Source organism: Epinephelus moara, chromosome 21, assembly GCF_006386435.1.
Source record: "Epinephelus moara isolate mb chromosome 21, YSFRI_EMoa_1.0, whole genome shotgun sequence".
Classification (NCBI taxonomy): Eukaryota; Metazoa; Chordata; class Actinopteri; order Perciformes; family Serranidae; genus Epinephelus; species Epinephelus moara.
In genome coordinates, this window is record NC_065526.1 from 6,815,414 (window position 1) to 6,836,801 (window position 21,388).

The window sequence follows — 21,388 nt, forward strand, 5'->3', positions numbered from 1 at the left end:
TTGACCTCTGTGACTCATTGGTTTTAACATCCATTCCAAGGTGTCCATTTAAAATGTAGCTGTGAACGAGCCTCATCTTGAGTATGATGGAGATAAGTAACAAAAAACTTTCAAGCTGAGATATTTTGATGTTAATTTTAGAACTGAGCTCATCCCACTGACCACAGATTTGATGTTTTGTGTTTTAAGAAAAGATAAAACAAGATGACACTTAATTGATCCCCAGGAAAGAAACCGATGAAGCAATACAGCGGCACAAGAGACAAATGAAGGAGTTACATAAGAAATAAGTTCAGAACCAAAAATATACCACATGGAAAAGATATATCAGATTTAGAGAGGCACACACTACAGTCTACTCAGGACAAGTGTGCATAATAAATACAGTAAACACTGTGTTAGTTAATAAGAAGTAAGTAAATAATATACAGTCACCGGCCACTTTATTAGGTACACCTTGCTAGGACCAGGTTTGTGTCATAGATTCAACAAGGTGCTGGAAACATTCCTCAGTGATTTTGGTCCATATTGACATGATGACATCACACAGTCACTGCAGATTTGTCGACTGCATATCCGCAATTTGAATCTCCCGTTCCACCACATCCCAAAGGTACTTTATTGGACTGAGATCTGGTGACTGTGGAGGCCATTGGAATCAGAAGATGGGCACACTGTGGTCATAAAGGGATGGACACGGTCAGCAACAATACTCAAGTAGGCTGTGGTGTTTAAACCATGCTCAGTTGGTACTAAGAAAATCTCCCCCACACCATTACACCACCAGCAGCAGCCTGAACTGTTGATACAAGGCAGGATGGATCCATGATGCCAAATTCTGACCCTACCATCTGAATGTGGCAGCAGAAATCCAGACTCCTCAGACCAGACAACGTTTTTCCAATCTTCTATTGTCCAGTTTTGGTGAGCCTGTGTGAACTGTAGCCTCAGTTTCCTGTTGTATGCTGACAGGAGTGGCACCTGGTGTGGTCTTCTGCTGCTGTAGACCATCTGCTTCAAGGTTGGACAAGGTGTTGCTGCTTCAGAGATGGTCTTGGAGCCAGTGCTTTTTTGACTTCCTGTTGCCTTTCTATCATCTTGAACCAGTCTGGCCATTCTCCTCTGACCTCTGGCATCAACAAGGCATTTTGACTCACTGGATATTTTCTCTTTTTGGGACGATCCTCTGTAAACCCTAGAGATGGTTGTGCATGAAAATCCCAGTAGATCAGAAGTTTCCAGACCATGTCTACGTGCCTAAATGCACTGAGTTGCTGCCACGTGATTGGCTGATTAGCTATTTGCATTATGAAGCAGTTGAACAGGTGTACCTAATAAAGTGGCTGGTTAGTGAATATAGATTAATATGTGTATAGTTACATGTCATAAATCTGATATATAATGGCATTATATGTCAATCTGAGTACCTAATTATTTGATCTCAAATCATTTTGATTCCTCATTTAAGATCAGTAGTTATTATTTCAATTCTCAATTCAATATTCAGGATAATATTTCAACAGAAAATGTATCCTACAGAAAAACTACAGGGCTGCTTAACACTCTGCAACATACCTCTCTCTGTATTGCCTCATTTATCTGCTACTGAGTGCTTTTTCCTGTGTGTATAAGATTCTGTTTTACATAAACAGCACACGTGCCTTAATGTCACCGCTCACTCCGAGAGCATGACCACAGCATGCAAAGCTACACGAGGCAAATAGTTGCCGCGAACGAGCCCTAGCTATCTCTCTTTTCTGAAACTCACATGGCTGGCATGTTAAAAATAGAGCATCCGTCTTGTCTCGTGCCCACCGATGTGCATAATTATGAGTCTTTGTGCTCCTCATATGCGTGGCCACTGATCACATCACCTCCACGGAGACAATAAAGGGTTATGAGAAGGCGTCCGCGGTAACCCACTCTCCCTGGTAAAATCTCTGTCTGTTGCTCATATCCTCTAATAATGGGTTATATTTGTAAGCTGCCTTTTCATGCTGCCGCTTATTGTCCCTAAAGAGTGAGAGAGTGACTCACCTTATTCCCTAAAGTGAGACTGATCTGTTGATTCAGTGCTGCATTGTGGGAACCATTTCTGTGTTGGTGTGAGTTCGAAGTCTCGAGAGCTTGAACGGGATAATGAACATGCAGCACAAATACCGGTCCATGTGGAGATCAAAAGCATCATCATATATGTTGTCTAACTGTTTTTGTATGATTAGTTTATCTGACTTTTTTTTTTCTTTTATTGACTTATTCTGTCTCTCTGCCTGTATTTATTTGATGACATCAATTTCTCCTATTCATACGAGTCTTTTGGGTTGGGTACTGTAACTCTGTTGCATTCAACTGTCTCTGTGATCGGTAATTTTGAGCTTTAACACAAGTTGTTGATGGTGACATACATATGCATGCTGCTTTATACTTTATGTGTTAGCCCCTCTTCCTGGCCAGACACACCAAACCCATGTCTAAGAACTAGTGGCAATGAAAGCCGACTGTTGCGTCACATCACATCGCCTGTGTCTCGACCAAGAAGCTGCACTTGAACACACCACAAAGACTACAGCCAACTAGTGTTGTGTCGCTCACGAACGAATCATTCAAAAGAACGAATCTGTTGAGTGAACGTACTGAACTGAATCACTTCCGGAACTGATTAGTTCATTTCTCAGTTCAGTTGAGCTCAGCAGCGAGCGTGCAGGCCGGTAGCGGAACTGCCGATTCGATCCGTTCGAACGATGAATCACTCGCGAGTCGCAGGGAAACTAGGGTGCAGGAGGGACTGCCTAACGAGTGACGAATCACTCGGTGAATGAATCACTCAGTGAACGACGTAACCCTGATCCCTGAGTGATTCAAATCATTTCTTCTCAGCGATACACTTTCATAGGGAACATTTTCTCCAAACAAGCTATCAATGAGTGAATCTTTTGAACAAATCTTAATCAACTGATTCTAGTGATTCAGTAACATCTAAAGAACTGCTTTGCCCATCACTACAGCCAACGGCCAACTAGCACTTACGTTCTGCGCCTGCATGAGAGAAAATAACTCTCCATAACAGCAGGTGGCGGTAGTCTGTAATTGTCATTCAAAAACAGCAACAGAAAGACTGATAGGTCATAGATAGATTTAAGATGCTAGTTAGCCAGTTAGCACATTAACAACACAAACCAATGTTGAAAGAACAAAGGATATGTGCCATGTGCTAGCAAACAATCACACAAACAATGTCTGCTAAAGAGCTTAATGGCTTAAAAAAGTTTATTTTTCACACCTCTCTGATCTCACACCAGCTCAACTTTAACTGTTTATTCCTCTTTCTTCTGTTTCTCTTCTCTGTAACTGAGCTGAACTGCCAATCAGAAATATATCTCTCACCAACCGGCTCCGCAGGCTCCGACACTGATGCAATATGCTGAATTAACTGACACAGGCTGACTAGTGCCAACAGTGCAGGACACACCACAAAACTAGGGCGACAGACGCTCATCGACAGCCTGATATTGAGTGATGGCCCAGTGTTGGCTTGGTGTGTCAGGGCCCTAAGAAGAAAAAAGAGGCCATAGTTTAACCTTTTTCTGGAATACACTTGTTGTTGTTTTTTTTATTAATTCAGAAGATTTTTACCACTTGCACAATTATATGCTAAATATGAAGGTAGCATGAGGACTAGACACTGCAGAGAGTTATGTGCTGGAGTATTTATCAGCCAGGAGCGGTGAGCGAAGAGTGCTGTCATCACTTTGAGGTTGCCAGGCAGGCAACCTGTGGAAAGTTCCTGCTCCCAGCCAAGAAATACTCCAACACACTGTCCAGCACACACACACACACACACACACACACACACTGTGAAATCACATTTTCACACTTTTGTTTTGTCATGGATTAAACAAACGATATAAGATATTAATCGGTGCACTTTAGCTAACTGGCTCCCAAAAAAAGCATTCCTCTAAAAAGTTTTACATCACCACTGCTATTTGTTTGAAATTTTAAGGCGTCACATATTTTGAGATATTATAAACATTACAGAGTTGTGATGAAGATGTTCCATTCAAAATAATGAATGAGGTAATTTTGAGAAGCCATAACTCCTGCAACCATAAACTCAATCGACCTTGGAACTTCCAGAAATGGATGGCTTGAAGCTACACTTACAAATTACACTAAGGATATGGATCAGTGTAATGGATAAACTATAATTAAATGTCAGAATTCCTAACTCAAGCACCACTGCTCTCAGACACCACCAGTGCAACTTTGATTAAACTAAAGAATGATGCCTTTTGGTACTGTTTAATAATGATTCTTAACACTAACTGAGCTGACCATAATGATTAAAGGTTGATTTTTAGGGCATAGGTGCTTTGGCACTACTTGTTTAGGTAAAAATGATTTTGTTACTGACTGGCTCATCTTTCTTTTTTGATTGGCAGGAGAACCACTGTCGTAGGATTAAGATTCTGGGAGATTGTTACTACTGTGTGTCTGGACTGACCCAGCCTAAGACAGACCACGCCCACTGCTGTGTAGAGATGGGTCTGGACATGATTGACACCATAACGTGAGTGTTCATATTAGATTGAGTCTGTTATTTTGCAACTTTTTAATAGCACTAAATTAGACGTATTTCAGTAGTGCAAACGACAGATGATCTAATCCTTATTTAGGCTCTCTAAATAGAAGCTAAAGAAATCTTCCCTTCAGTCTTCATTCTATTCTAAACTCTGTTTAACAGAGTCCATGTTACGAGATTTCCTTCAAGTAGAGCAAACTGCAGCCTGATCGGCCATGTGTGCTGCGAGTGAATTCTAGCACTGAACATCTGAGTGAGCAGACGTACAGTTGGCTGAGAGGAAAAAAGACTTAATGGGGAAAGAAAATAAGATATTTTATCGAGCTTGAAAGAGCTTGTTTTCCTCGCAAACCCTGCACAGTTTGGAAGTGTGGTAAAAAAAAACAAAAAAAAAAACAAAGGAAGTGAGAGATTTAGGTGCAGCAGGAGATTTAATCAGAAACTTGACTTGACTAGAAGCCTGTTAATTAAGATTAGACTTTTTCCTCAACACTGATTAAATAGGAGTGCTCAACTTAGCAGTCTGTTTTTGTTCATTTTGAACAGTGTTTGTTCCCTTTGCACTCCGTGACCGATTGCCACATCTATTTATGCATTATGCTACAGTTTTATATTATTTAGTTTTATGTATCTGATCTCAATCATTGTACATGGAGATTGTTTTTATCACTGTTATAGTAAAAAATGTTGGTTAAAGAAACACTGATAATTGTTTTTAAAGTGACAATTCACCCCAAAATCAACCATAATCATAGCGATGTCTGATTTCTCTCAAAAATAATGAAATTAGATGGCGCTCTGCTTGTGGTGCTCAACGCGCCAAAAAACAAAACAAAACAAAATTAAATTAAATTAAATTAAATTAAATTAAATTAAAAATTAAATTAAATTAAATTAAATTAAATTAAATTAAATTAAATTAAATTAAAATAAATAAGATAAAATAAAATAAATTAAACTGAATTGAATTGAATGAAATAAAAAAATTAAATTAAAAATAAAATAATAATGAAAGATTCTACAGCAATGTCTCATGTTGTGTCTATAGAGTTTAGTTTGACAGACAAGTATTATTTATAGACATGTATTATAAGTCTGTGAATAGGTCTTCAGTCAATAACTGTACAGTGCTCGTCATCATTAATTCAATCATTCAATTCAATTCAATAGAACTTAATTTATCCCGAAGGAAATTCTTCTGTCAGAGAATGCCTCAAATTAATATGCACAATAATAATAATAATATTGCACATGATGTTGAGAAAATATTGAGCAAGATACTGAAAAGTAGTACATAATGTACATCATGTAAAGTAACAGTGTACCTAATGTAGGTGAATATTGCTGTCAGTGTCCTTTGTTTAATGTTTAATGTCACATTGTGTGATTTTTGCCCGCTGCCTTTTTATCCTCTGCCTAATTATAGACATTCTGAAGATAGAGATAGAGATGTAAAAATAGATATGACTTTATGACCTCACTCTATAACACCCCGTGTGTTCTGCCCCTGCAGGTCAGTCGCGGAGGCCACAGAAGTCAACCTAAACATGCGCGTGGGCTTGCATACGGGTCGGGTGCTGTGCGGAGTGCTGGGCCTCAGGAAATGGCAGTATGATGTGTGGTCCAATGATGTGACCCTAGCCAATGTGATGGAGGCTGGAGGACTACCTGGGTCAGTACTGGACATTTTACATGAATACACGCCTCAGCAGCTGTGGACACTGCACATGCACACTAATTATGTGATCTAGAATCGCCACATGGAAACATTATGTCTAACATTGTCCTGTATATTCTTTAACCAAGAGTCTGTCTTAATGCTGGTAATTGTTTTAGGACAAATCGGGAATAAATGCAAACTACAGAGGAAACAAGTGCACCAAACTCAGCCGCGTGTTTTTTGATTTTCACCTGTTAACATAAAAATAAAATGAAAGCAAAACTACCTTTTCGCAGCATTTTTAAATAGACTCTTCAGCAGATGACTGAATCTGTAGTGGCCATGACTAGTAGCACCTGGCCCCCCTAAGCATGGCCTAGCACTGGCACCCCCTGGCAAAAATAATTACAGGCTGACGTTATTGTCTGTAGAGGCTGTGGTGTGCTCATTTTGTAAGTTACTGTGTATATATTGGTATCTTCTGAAACTAGACGATCTAACTTTGGAGCATTATTTACCCCCCTTCCTGAAAAGCTATTGTGTCATAATTGATACCAGTGGACGTCTTAGATTGTCTAGTTTCACAAGATTCCAATACATACACACTAACTTAAAAAATGAGCACGCCACAGCCTCTCAAAGACAGTAATGTCCGCCTCTAATTATCATCCATTGGTATAAATCGTGTTGCAATAGCTTGTTAGGAAGGGGCTGCAAAATAAAGCTAAATTCTGACAACGTAACAATGGGCATGGCCATGTTTTGGTGTGCCACTTTTCAGCGGCCTCATGAGTCTAGTTGTGCCGTGTATTTAGTTGTTGTTTTTTTTAAAATACTTTTAACTGTCATCATATCATTTCATGTATCTTACTCATTACAAAACTCAAGTACTGAAGAAATTCTTTTTTTTTTTTACAGTGAGAAATGATGTGAATAGGTGCGTCAGCCAGTGATACAAACAAACAATAGATAACAACAACAGTTTTGGTACAGGTTTGAATTTTAAAGTATGTTATCGCAATTTTGTGTCATAGAAAAATATCTTTGATTCCATTTCATATTCAATGTTCTTCCTACAATATTTCATGGTTCATAATAAGTTTTTCTTCTTTAGTATTTCTTCCTGTACAGCAACATAAGGCTAAGAAAAACAAATAAAAAACAATACAGGAAATTAAATACATGAAGTTCAAATACAAAAAAAGAGTAAAAACGTGCTCCCTTGCATGACTGTTAGACCTGATACAAAGACATAAAATCCCAGTAGCTCCTATTCATTAATATTTTCCTATATAATAATAGTTTGACGACTTAGATCTTTTTTTTTCAATCAGTTTCCCTTATTTTATAACTTAAGTACTTCATCTGACATATTTGCTAAAGCGTGTCTCTCCATTTGTCTACCAAGGGACATGGTTTCTGAAGCCCGTTTCTTGTTATCTGTTTCACTGCTGTAATACACAGTATCTAGTATAACACAGTTCAGGATAATATTCATTTTCTCCTGTATATGATTCCAAAACAATTGTAATTTTGATATATTTTATATCTGGCGTATTAACAGTTGTGCTGTGTATTATCCCGTCCCATCTCTGCCGAAACAGAAAAGTCCACATCACCAGATCTACACTGGAGTGCCTAAATGGAGATTATGAGGTGGAGCCTGGAAACGGTCACGAAAGGAACGCCTTCCTCCAAAAACATGAAATTGAAACCTTCTTTATAGTGCCATCTCACCGACGGAAGGTATTGCATTGTAATTCTGTGCTGACGAATGTATACTAAACCGTATGTAGCCTTCAGCAGAGGGAAACAATTCAGATGACGGCATGAGTTGTATCTTGAGATTACACGTCCTATAAGACGCTGGCCTTAGTTGAACCTTTAATACCTAGACAGTGTGTACACATTAGCAAAGCTTCTGCAGGACGTATGCTAATCAGTATTATTGGACCTATGTAGGTAAGACAGAGTTACGGTGGCGCTGAGAGCTCGACGCACTCCAAATTAAGACAACACGTGCAGACAAACAAACATCTTGCAGTTGTGTCTATTTGCATGTGTTTCCTTTGCTTGCAGTGTGTTGAGCTCTCAGGGCCACCATACAGAGCAGGCTAGGTAAAAAAAACAACAGATTTATCTTGACCAGTTTTTACCTCTATGCCAAGATCGACAATAAAACCATTCCTCAAACAGAAATATAATGTTGACTAAAGAATCCAGCATCATATGATGGAGCTTTCACACATTTGCTGTTGAGCTGATCTCTCTCCCAGCCTGTAATGGATTGGACTGGAGCTATAAAGCCTCGGGCATCTATCATCTCAAATCTGCACAGTGCTACAAACTTAGAGAGATGTATGTGTGTGTCAGCACACACACATAAACATGCACATCTCCAACAGATGTGCCGAAAGCAGCTGGAGAGGGAATTTCAGTCTTGGTTCTGTATCTCTCCTCTCCTCTCCTCTCCTCTCCTCTCCTCTCCTCTCCTCTCCTCTCCTCTCCTCTCCTCTCCCATCCCCTCTTCATTTCTTGCAGCAGGTTTCATGTTATGCAACATAAGGCTGGCACATAGGTTACATGGGTCCGTACGTGAACCTGTACCATCCCAGTTGCGTGTGTTTTTTTCCTCTATATGCCGGAGACTTTGCTAATCCTCTTAATAGAGCTGATGGTTAGGCTTCATCAAAGACATGGCGCAGAGAAAGATGTGCCCTGACTAAGCTGTTTTGAATACTCACTCTGCTATTGTGCCTTTAATTACTCCTGCTCAGGGACACACTTCCAACTTTGTGTTTCGATCAAAAAAAAAAAAAAAAACGTCCTGTGGGTCGCATTAGAGGGCAGGAACAAATGACCTATGTGGTCGTATGGGTCGGAAGACTTGTTGATTTCTTACTACAGAAGACAGTTCCTCAAAATCATTAATCTATTTCACTTTTTCTAAAATAGCCTATAAAACAGAAATGAGGGCAGCAGAGTCCTAAAACTATTAAAACCACCTAAGGGAATGACCTACCTTATTTCAACCACTTTCTAGTGTAATTCCTGAGCCTGATAATAATGATTGCATGCGTGTGTGTGCATGAGCACGTGTGCATACTGTCCAGTGCCTGTGCATGATTTATAGACCCTTACATAATACATATTACTGTGTGGGGTATCATGACTAAATCCTTGTTCCCGTTTCTTATCTGGTGACAGATATTCCCAGGATTGATTCTTTCGGATATAAAGCCCGCCAAAAAGATGAAGTTCAAAACTGTGTGCTACTTACTAGTGCAGCTTATGCACTGCAGGAAGATGTTCAAGGCTGAGATTCCCTTCTCCAATGTCATGAACTGCGAGGACGGTGATAAGGTATAAACTCTCAGTGTCTGTGTTGACGTTTCTGTGTTTGTTCGTGCTGTGATTTACGTGAGTAGAGACGAAAAGATATGCAGTTTGAATGTCTAGAGTTTCCTTCAGTAGTGAACGCTTGTTTGACTTAGCAGGATTTCTAAATGTGGCCCTTTATTTAAACCACAAATTGAAACTGTATTGTTTTTATTGATGGTATTGTGTAGCCATACAGTATAAGCTATAAGGACATTAGTGGTGAAAACTACTTATATCTCTCAGGCAAATGTTTTCTGTAGAACCACACAGCCATTAGGAAGCATTTAAAACTAATCTCCTTCATATGAAACATTCATATTTAATTGATATCCCTGGGTGTCTTGTACAAAAGCTTCACTGTCACACCAGGACTTGGCTGTTCCACAATTTCATTTTTAAGACATGAGCTAAAGCTCTATTGAACATTGTTCCAACAGAACAGAGTATTTCGATCATCCATGAGGCCTTTGGCAAACATTAGAGGAGCAACGATGTGTGTTTGTGGATTCCTTCATGGTTTAGTGGTTTTCTTAATGTGAACTCTCGGACATACAGTAGATGTTAGCGTGTGTACGAGATGCTCCCGTATACATAGCTGTTACACTAATGCTCTCTGTCACCTCACTGAATATTGTACATTGCTCTCTTGCAGTGATATTTGCAGCACAGCCAGTTCCTTCTGTTTGTCTCCTACGGACACAGATATCTGCTGTAGACTAGGAAACAAATAATAGATTAGTCTATAAACAAACAAACAAAAAAGTGGTCACTATTTTGATAATCTATGAATCAGTTTTATATATTTAGTTCTTTATTCATGGTGTATTTGACAGGGACAGATACAGTATGCATGGATAAACTGAAAACAGCTATTTATTGCAAGTACCACAGTGTTTCTAGCAGATGCTAGTTTGCAAAACACATTCCTAGCATGGCTTTTATGAAACTTAGAGACTAAAACAGTGAGGTAAAAAGAAGGTTAACCAGGGGTATAAATATAGACGGTGCAGACAGTTTGGTTGCACTGGGGCCTGTGAGGTGGGGGCCCATAGAGAGAGAGAGCAGGCCCTCCAACAATGTGTTGCGCAGAGAATGGGCCCTCATGAGTGATAGCTACCTTAGAAATATGCCTATGTTCAAAGAAGAACCTTCATTAAATTTTCTTTGTAAAACAGTTAGTAGCATCTATAACAAAATGATCTGCTTATTCTACAGAAACTATAAATAATTATTCTTATTATTCTACATAAACATCTCTGTTTGATTATGTGACGAGACAATATGTGCACAATAGCGTGCACTATAAGGTCCATCATAATAGCGCGCACTGTTTAGTTAAGTTTATTTAAGAAGAACGAGTGCAAAATAATAAAAACACATGGTATGAAAATGCCAGAATTAGCCAAAAGGCTACCTAAAATACAAGAAAGCACAAAAAGCAAACAAAAAATAAAAATAAAACAAGGCACACAGTTTAAAAGACTTTGAACACATCAACAAGAAATGATTTTACATATTTTTTTTTGTCACAAGAATGTAATGATCCTCAAATTTGTGATTTGGTGCTAAAACTTGAGGCAAAAGTGATGAGATATTAAAGGACATACAATTTTAAAAACTACTAGAGGCAGTAGTGACATATTTCCATATAGAACAACATTGCAACACCAGCAGGACATATTAAGAGTTTATTGCCTTCATGTCATATTAATCAACTACTGTATTAACTGAGGCCCATTGTAACCACCTTACACCACTGCTGAGTTAAACTGAATACAGAAAGGTCCACATTAAAAAGCTCACATTAAAACATTACATTTAAAAACTAGACATGAGTACAGGTTTGTTGCTGAGTTAACCAGGATTTGGCAGCTCTCTTAAGTGGTGCAGCAAATTTCAAGTGATCAGGTAGCCAGCTCCAGGACTTTGTTGCTTTTACAAAACAAGATGTCTGAGCAAGGGATGTTTTCATTTGATTGAATTTGATTCAATTTTATTTATAAAGCCCAATATCACAAATCACAATCTGCCTCAGAGGGCTTGGACCCTCACAGTGGATAAGGAAAACTCCCCCTAAAAAACCCTTTAACAGGGGGGGAAATGGTAGAAACCTCAGGAAGAGCAACTGAGGAGGGAGCCATCTTTTTGCAGAATGGAACCTCACAGCTGCCACACATTTCTTTGTCATTCATTTTGAGGTTTTGGATGGTTAGTTGGACAAAACGCGCAGTTCAAATCAAATCAATCAAACGATTTATCAAGAAAATAATTGGCAGATTAATCAAATCAGAATAATTGTAGGTTGCAGCCTTTTTCTCAATCACAGACTCTCATAGACTCTGTTTGTGACATTAAGTGTCGCACTAGTTGGGAATCATGACACCCAGTATTCCACTTTATAATAATCACTATTCTTGTTCAAATATTTTTCCAGGCTTACAATAAAAATACGCAGTGAGGTAGCTGAATTAGCAAACCACAGTGCAGGAGAAAATAATTTAGTAATTTAAATGGCTTCACAAACCCTCCCTCTTAGTCAGTAAATACATGGTGTTCACATGATGGGTAATCTATCGTAAGACGACAAGGACTGATGTTATGATCCCATCAGCTATAATGACCTCAGCATGTCAGAGAGCAACATACCATATCCCTCACATATACTGTTAGTGACACTGGCAATCTGGCCTAATGTCAAAGAGCTTACTTGACCTTGTGTGCCTGAAAGGAAATCCTGTGGCTGGGCAGCTGTACAATTCTTGCACCACCTGTTTTAATCCAGATTTTCAGGTGTGTGAGTGTGTGTGTGTAGGTGTTGGCTATGTATTTTTCTTCAAAAATAGTTCCCATGAGGTTATGTTAGGGTTAAGACTACAGATCAATAAAGCATGTAGCATTATGGTTAAGGTCAGGATAAGCACATGTCATCACAAACATCGAGCAGATTTGTGTTTTAAATATTTATTATGAAAGGTTGATTAGGCATCATTTCCCCACTTTTATAACATCGCCCTCTGCAGCTGCATCCAGTGTAGATCTCCACCTCACACTAAATGATAGTGTCACCTCTTAGAGCTACATTTCAAGTAATGACAATGTCCTCACATCATAGACAGACGGCAGATTAGTATAAAATGAAAGACAAATCAAAAAGTGGCGACAGGTTAAGTCATACATGCACCTTGTGCTGAACGGCTGTTTTACATTCAGACCACACACACTTGAATGGTGTGAAATGACATATGCATTCAAGGCACGGAGAGGAGCAATATAAGGGACAAGGGATGAATGAATAGGATTTTTGGTGCAGCAGACACGGCTGTGCTGCGTTGAGCACAATATGGAATATAAGGAGAAGTCGGCTTCGGCAGGTCACTGTGCTGCTGTCTCATAAATAACACAAAACCAAAGCACAAGGGAGGCACTGAGGAATAAGGGGTGGAAATGGATAGATGATGGAAGAAGAAAGATTGGATGGAAGGAGGGAAGAATAAACAGAAACAGGGAAGGTAATAAGGAAGGAAGGATGAAGCAGGGGAGTGAAAGAGGTAAGGATGAACAGACAAAACAAAGGAGGAGGAGCAGGAAGAAAGATAAAGAGACAAAAATGAGAGAAGGAAATAATAGAGAAAGGAAATATAGACAGAATCAGAGAAGGAAAGAGAGATAGAAAGGAAAAATCTACAAAGGCAGGGAAGGAAGGAAAGAAGGACAAATACACAGAGGCAAGGGGGACATGAGGAGGAATAGATAGAGACAAGAAATAAAAGAAGGAAGTAAGGAAGAATATCTGAAAGTGGAGAAGAAAGATGGAAGTAGGGCGGGATATATAAAAGCAGGACAGGAAGGAAGAAAGAATGTAATGGAGCAGGGAAGGTAAGAATAAAGGGAAGCAAGGAAGTAAGTAAGCATGATGTTAGGAAGTATAGATGGAAGCAGAGACAGAAAGAATAGAAAAAGGAAGTATAGACAGAAGCAGGGGAGGGAAGAGAGGGAAAGGAAGGATATACAGAGGCAGGGGAGAAAGGAGGTAACTGAGGAAGAATAGATGGAAAGAAGGAAGTAGGGAAGAATTCATGGAAGCGGAAAGAAGGAAGTAAGGATATAGAAGAACAGAGAAGGACGGATGAATATACTGAAACAGGAAAGGAAAGAAAGAAGACGGAAGAATATACAGAAGTGGGGAAGGAAAGATTGAAGTTGGGAACAATATATAAAAGCAGGAAAGGAAGAAAGAAAGACTAAAGGTATACAGAAGCAAGGAAGGAAGGAAGCATGAAGTAAGGAGGTATAGATGGAAGCAAAGAAGGAAGGAAGGTATAAGGACAATAAGAATGTACAGAGCCAGGAAAGGAAGTAGAGAAGGGAGCAGGGGAGAAAGGAGTGAACGGAGGAAGAATATAAGGAAACAAGGAAGGACAGAAAGAAGTGGGGAAGAATATATGGAAGCAGTCAAGAAGCTATTAAGTTAGGATATAGGAGAACAGAGAGGAAGGACGAATATACTGAAACAGGAAAGGAAAGAAGGAAGTGAGGAAGAATATACAGAAGTGGGGAAGGAAAGATGGAAGTAGGGCGGAATATATAAAAGCAGGAAAGGAAGGAAGGAAGAATGTAATGGAGCAGGGAAGGTAAGAATATATGGAAGCAAGGAAGTAAGTAAGCATGAAGTAAGGAAGTAAAGATAGAAGCAGAGAAAGGAAAGAATAGGAAAACGAAGTATAGACAGAAGGAGGGAAGGAAAGAGAGGGAAAGGAAGAATGTACAGAGCCAGTGAAGGAAGTAAAGAAGGAAGCATATACAGAGGCAGGGGAGAAAGGAGGGAACTGAGGAAGAATAGATGGAAACAAGGAGGGAGAGAAGGAAGTAGGGAAGAATACGTGGAAGCAGTCAAGGAAGCTACTGAGTAAGGATATAGGAGAACAGAGAAGGAAAGATGAATATACTGAAACAGAAAAGGAAAGAAGTAGGGAAGAATACAATGAAGCAGAAAACAGAAAGAATTAAGTAGGGAAGAATATATGAAGTGGTCAAGGAAGCTATTGAGTAAGGATATAGGAGAACAGAGAAAGGAAATATAGACGGTAGCAGAAAAGGAAAGAGGACTTAAGGAAGAATGTACAGAGCCAGGGAAGAAAGAAAAGAAGGGAGGATATACAGAGGCAAGGGAGAGAGGAGGGAACTGAGGAAGGATAGATGGGAAGAAGGAAGTAGGGAAGAATATGTGGTAGCAGGAAAGGAAAGATGGAAGTAAGGAAGAATATATGGAAGTGGTCAAGGAAGCTATTGAGTAAGGATATAGAAGAACAGAGAAGGAAGGATGAATACACTGAAACAGGAAAGGAAAGAAGGAAGAAATGAAGAATAGATGGAAACAAGGACAGAAAGCAGGAAGTAAGGAAGAATAGCCAGAAGCAGGAGAGGAAAGAATAGAGAAAGGAAATATAGATGGTAGGAAAAGGAAAGAGGACTTAAGGAAGAATGTGCAGAGTCAGGGAAGAAAGGAAAGAAGGGAGGATAAACAGAGGCAGGGGAAATAGGAGAAAACTGAGGAAGGATAGATGGAAACAAGGAAGGAAAGAAGAAAGTTATGAAGAATATTCGGAAGTGGGAAAGGAAAGACAGAAGTATGGAAGAATATGTGGAAGCAGGTAAGGAGGAACATAGCGAAGCAGGAAAGGGAAAAAGGAAGTAATAAAGAATAGACGGGAACAGGGAGAGAAAGTAGGAAGTGAAGAAGAATAGATCGAAGCAAGGAAGGACAGAGAGACTAAAGAAGAATGTACGGAGCCAGGGAAGGAAGGAAAGAAGGAAGAATATACAGAGGCAGGGAAAATAGGAGGAAACTGAGGAAGGATAAAAGGAAACAAGAAAAGACGGAAGAAAGGAAGAACATGCAGAAGTAGGAAATGATGAATATACTGAAGGAAGATAGGGGAGAAGGAAGTAATGAGGAATAGACGGAAACAGGAGGAGGCAGGAAGTAGGAAAGAATAGAAGGAAGCAGGGAAGTAAGGAAGAAACGAAGGAAATCAAGGAAGTCAGTGAGCTGTACACATTCATATCATGTCATGAACTCATGAACAGTCTGGTGATCCTTGCTCACCCTTTGCTCCCCTACTGTGCCACCGAGCTACACAATTCATCCAGCATGTTCACTTACATGTGCACACACCCACCTACACACACATACACACACACACACACAAACACACACTCTGCCATGTTAACTCTCTGGCTTTGCTCCAATGCCCAATGTTTTGCAAAGCTGCTCTCTTTGGCTGCCGAAGACACTTAGACACAGTGGGGTGCATTCAGTAATGAAGTTAAGTGTGAAGGCAATGTCCTAATTTGAAAGTATAATCAGCTGCCCGTGCTTATTGTTGACTCTTATTCACCCTTGTTCCTAATATGATAATCCTCCAGTAGTGGAGCGAATACAGGGCGCTGCATTGCAGCCTGTTTATCATCACACTGTCGTTTTTCAAGTTCCACATTTTTTAAGTGAGGATTTCTTCTTTATCTCCACCAGCGGAGGGCCATGCGGACGGCTCCACAGAAGCTGAGGAGTCGTTCCAATACAAACCAGGCTAATGTGATCCAGAGCAGCCCCAGAACCCGGGTCAACCGCTACATCGGTCGTCTGATCGAGGCCCGCCAGACCGAGTCAGACACAGCAGACCTCAACTTCCTCACACTCATGTATAAGTGCTCTGAGCGCGAGCAGAGGGTGAGAGACTTTAGACGCCTGTAGCAGTGAGATGTTGAGGATGCAGCCTCTGAATGAATATGTTGGTTCTCACTCTTATCTGGTCTCTGGCATTACGTAGTACCACCAGGTTCCTGATGAGTACTTCACCAGCGCAGTGGTCCTCTCTCTGATCCTAGCTGCCTTGTTTGGCCTTGTCTATCTTCTCATTATACCACAGTATGTACAGCAGATTCTCTTCTTGTCCCTTCATCTCTCTATTGCTTTCTCTCTCTCCATGCATCTCTTTAATTGGCTCAGGTCTTTTAACTAACCCTGCCATCTTCCTCTCTCATTTTTTCCCACTCAGGGGCACAGTGGTACTTGTTCTTCTCGTCTTCTGCATCTGTTTCCTAGTAGCTTGTATCATGTACCTGCATATCACTAGAGTACAGGTAAATACAGCTGCTCTCTTATCCCTCTTGTCTTCCTTTCACTTTTTACTCACACGTTAACTTCTTCTCTCTGATCTGGTGCCTCAGAGAGCCGGCGAGTTTCTTCATTTAAATTTCTCTCTGCTATGATTCTTTTTCTTTTTGCTGACTAAAGAGAAATATGTAAATGTATTTTATACAGCCTTGTAATAGCGATTCAGTATTCATTGGCTTCAAGATTACTTTCTAAGCCTCTGTGCTGTGTTTAAACTCAGATGGCTGGTCTATTAATTTCAGCTTTTGTTGAGGTTGATGGTCGTTCTCAAAGCTCCTAAGCTCCTGACCACATCAGTTTAAAAGTTTTTTTTATATTACCCTTTGTGGCTTTTATTCACTCTTGTTCTCTTTTCTCTACTAACCTTTGCTACGATTACATCTAATTGACATTTGTATATAAAGTAATGAAAAGGTCTGCATCACTATGTGCATGCAAAATATTGCTTACTGTAGCAACACTTCTGTTTTTGCTCCCATTTCTCACAGGTTTAAGTTAAAGATCTAAGTCTTTTCAAGCACACAAACGACATATTTCTCTAAAATTTTGGTTGCAAATTTATTAGAATTCAAGTTAGTGAGCACTTTCCTTTTCTAAGATGATCCATTGACCTGTGTGGCGCATCAAGATGCTGATTAAACAGCATCATTACTTCCCATATGTGCCTTGGGATGGTCACAATAAAAGACAGTGCAGTTTGATCACACAACACAAAGCTACAGATGTCACAAGTTTTGGCGGAGCATGTCATTGGCAGGTGACTGTAGGACTATCCCCCAGAGCTGTTGCCCGTGATATAGGGATATAGGGTTGCCCCCAGGATATATGTTTAGTAGGGCTGCCCCCCGACTAAGAATTTTCCTAGTCGACAAATAGTCATCATTTAGGGCCATTAGCCGACTAGTCTCCCGCATGTTTACGGTATTAATTTAATTATTAANCACACTTTGGATTTCCTGCCCGACATGTTATTAACTAGCCTGTGGAATAACCGCAGGTACCAGCCCTGGAAAATAATGCTGAGCATGGCCACTTCCTGCGTCTGTCCCTTCAAATAAAATTCCCACATGGTTTAGTCATATAGGTTTTGATTTATTTTGACAAGGCGCAGCTCCTAATGGATTTTCAGGTTGTTTTTTTGTTGGTTTGTTTGTTTTTCGGTGACTAATCGACCAATGAAATCTTGCCAACTAATGAGCTTTCTGGTCAACTAAGACTTGGTTGACTATTAGGGGGCAGACCTTTGCCCTTGACAAATATCCCCCAAATTATAATAGCTAAAAAAACTAATAGTGACACTAATAAAACAATTTAAACAATAAGAACCAAACTGAAACAAACAAACCCACTTTGGAAACTCACTGAAACTAAACTGAACTGAAATCAAAAATCAAAAACAAAAATAAAAGCTCATGAGAAATACAAAACTATAATAACTCTGCTGCTTACACATCATATAATGTTCCTCATGCTGCTGGTTTCCTTCACCTAACTTTTCTTCGTTCTTGTCTCTCAGTGTTTTCCAGGGTGCCTGACCATTCAGATTCGCACTGCTCTCTGTATTCTCATAGTGCTCTTAATCTACGCTGTTGCCCAGGCCTGTGTGGTAAGTGGGAACGGCAACAGTAAAAATGTCATGAGCAGCTAGTAAGAAAAATGTCGCCATATTTTGGTCTGTAATTGTAGCTCCCTTTTGGTTAAAAAAGTGTATGCTTTGATGCTAGACTGTGCTGGTGAGATGTTTTATTGTTACAGTCATATATCAGTTGAGTTGTTAGAGCAGGCTACCACTGAATTACTCTCTACTTTATCATCTTTATGCACATGCATCCTCCATTTGCCTCTGTCAGGTGGGCTGTATGCCCTGGTTGTGGGGTAGTGCCAACACCAACAGCTCCATCGTCATCATCGATTTGGACGGCGGCGCTAACTACACCATGGCGGAGCTGCCTTGTGACGGTGCCCGCTACGCCTTTCTGTCCTGTGTGGTGGGCACACTCACCCTGGCACTTTTCCTGCGGGTGTCATGGCTGCCAAAGATGGCGCTAATGCTCCTTCTGGGGGTGCTGTATGTCACCGTGTTGGAGCTCAGCGGCTTTCGCAAGACTGCAGGGTGAGAGGTTCACGGCACAACATGACCACAGACACCAAGACGCACACAGTCATGCAAAACACTGTTTGTCTGCACTTTTTATTTCTGTCATTTCCGGAAGTTACATGAGTCAACAATTGGTGGAGAATATCGAGCCACGGTTTTTGTGTTTGTTTGATCCAGAGAGGGGACGGATGACCAGGAGTTTGGAAGAACATTTACAGTACATGTGCTGAGATGTATGTGTATGTAGGAGTCTTTGCTTGTCTGCAGCCCACACACTCTTTCATTTTCCACCCTTTGAAGCAGCACATGTGCTCATTAGTTCCAAATCAGAAGCCTGAAAGGACAATGTGGGCTGGGTGATGGGAGCGCGTTAGCTGTTTCAACCCAGCACAGAGGGGCCTGGCCAATTTTATTGGAGCTCAGATCATAAATGAGCCTCTGAAAAGTGATTACGTTGAATTTGTTAAGGTTATTAAGATAAAGATCCCTTTTGAAAAGCTCATTTTGTTTAGATGCAGTTAGACATCAGTGAGTAATATAATGCTGTGCGGTCCAAAATTTCTAGCACATTTAAGCTCTTTCATTCATGTGTTTTCCTGAGTTTAACATTTTGGTTTGATGTAAAACAATACATATAGATTATCTTCCAGTATTTATTTAAAGGAATAGTTCACCCAAAAACAATATCGTATTAAATAGTCACCTCCTTAGGCTCTCTGTGGTCCCAGAAAAAGTTTTCTATCGAATGACATTATGGAGAAGTGAGCATCCGGAAAATAAATCAACGAGTTCTGCTGAACTACTGATAAAAACAGCATTCCCCATGCAGGACTTTGGTGTTCACTCAGTGAGCACGCATTGCACAGTGAAATCCGTGTCAGGTCAAGTCAAGTCAGGCAGTTATGGGAGTATAATCCAAAACTGCTTTGTGAAGTAACAGTTTAACTAAGATACTTGTGACTGGATTTCCATGAGCCCCCCATAGGATACACGACACCTTAATAATGTCGCATTGGAATTTTTAGAAAGATTTTTCTTTGTTTTGTAACTTATTTTGCTCTCTCTATTAGCTTTCATTTTTGGGGTGCTCCACTCACCTGTTCAGATCCCCCATCCATTCTAATGGACATAACTTTTCTAGGATGTTTAGATCTATAATTACTGTTCTCTGACTCCACCAGGTTTCTTTTTTGTTTGTTTATTAATATGTGGAGGTTTTGAATGAACTACTTCCTGGAGATACTTCAGAAATTGAGGATATTTTGAGTCATGACGATAAATACAATACAATATACACATGTACAATGTGTTTTAAAGCAGTGGTTCCCAACTGGTGGGTTGCAGTCCAAAAGTGGGTCGTGGGTCCATTCTGAATGGACTGCAATTGACTCGTATCAAGTTTGCAAGAAAAAGTAGTACAGTGAATTTCTAGCACAGAGCTTTTATTTTGGAGTGCAGTTTCCTGCTGTAGAGTGAGTGACTACCGGACAGCTTCTTGACAGAGACGACAAACTAGCTTGACGACATGGCCAAACACAAGTATGACGCTGAGTTTATTAAACTGTGTGGACCTTGAAATAATGACTAAGGAGAAATCCGGACACCGTGGTTGGACCAGTTGGAAACCACTGAGTTAACCATTCATGAAAAATAAATAAATAAATAGTAAACTATTTATTGCCATTTTTACTATTAGGTGGTTACTCAAGTTCAGATCCTCTGTGTCTTTGAAAGGACAGAAACAATTTTGCTAATAATCTTAAGTAGAAAGCCACCATTTCGATACGTTTTTGTGTGCGTGTGTGTTTGGGATATAACTGGGTTCTGAACATATTTACACCATTCGATATAAAACTTATTCTGGGACCACAGATAGTATACGTACAATTTGTATTGTTTTGAGTAAACTATTCCTTTAATAAAACTTACCTTGCGATTTCTCAGGACACTGTGGGGGGTCCATTCAACCTTCGTGTGTAGTTTTGTGTGTGGTCCACTCCGGTGCTGACTTGTGTGTTGGTCTCTTCCACAGTGGGGGGTCCTTCCACATCCGGGGCTACGAGCCCATCCTGTCTCTGTTGCTCTTTGTCAGTGCCCTGGCCCTCCACTCCAGGCAACTTGACCTCAAACTACGCTTGGACTTCCTATGGGCTGTGCAGGTCAGGAAGTGTGTGTGAAACAGGCTGTGGATATTGTGAAGCTTAAATATCATTAACATAAGATTTAATAGAAGTGTACCATAGGAATGCAGCCATTTCAGCTTTTATGCATGTGAACTATGGGGGGATGTATGGAGGGTTTGTATTTATAGGCTGCCAGCTGTCTGTTCTTTGGCAAAAAAACAAGGGTAGGAAGCTTGTTTTCATTTGGCACCAGGAGTGTTTATAAAAGGACTGCTTTGCATATTGGGATTGCAAAAGCCGAATTCTAAGCTAAATGATTATTTAACTAGCAGCATTAGTCATGTAATAGCCAAGTCCACTCAACTAT

General features: G+C 40.0%; 1 protein-coding gene across 2 annotated transcripts in view; it reads left to right on the plus strand.

Annotated features, from left to right (window-relative positions):
• The window catches only part of LOC126382925 (adenylate cyclase type 1-like), a 60,551-nt gene that overhangs the window by 32,581 nt on the left and 6,582 nt on the right, over positions 1 to 21,388 (plus strand). For both annotated transcript variants that reach the window (XM_050033207.1, XM_050033209.1), the window contains exons 5-14: positions 4,443 to 4,570; positions 6,096 to 6,254; positions 7,847 to 7,988; positions 9,450 to 9,605; positions 16,156 to 16,353; positions 16,454 to 16,551; positions 16,682 to 16,766; positions 18,317 to 18,406; positions 18,651 to 18,913; positions 20,931 to 21,057. In XM_050033207.1, coding sequence (XP_049889164.1) covers positions 4,443 to 4,570; positions 6,096 to 6,254; positions 7,847 to 7,988; positions 9,450 to 9,605; positions 16,156 to 16,353; positions 16,454 to 16,551; positions 16,682 to 16,766; positions 18,317 to 18,406; positions 18,651 to 18,913; positions 20,931 to 21,057 — 1,446 coding nt within the window. The remainder of the gene's footprint in view (positions 1 to 4,442; positions 4,571 to 6,095; positions 6,255 to 7,846; positions 7,989 to 9,449; positions 9,606 to 16,155; positions 16,354 to 16,453; positions 16,552 to 16,681; positions 16,767 to 18,316; positions 18,407 to 18,650; positions 18,914 to 20,930; positions 21,058 to 21,388) is intronic.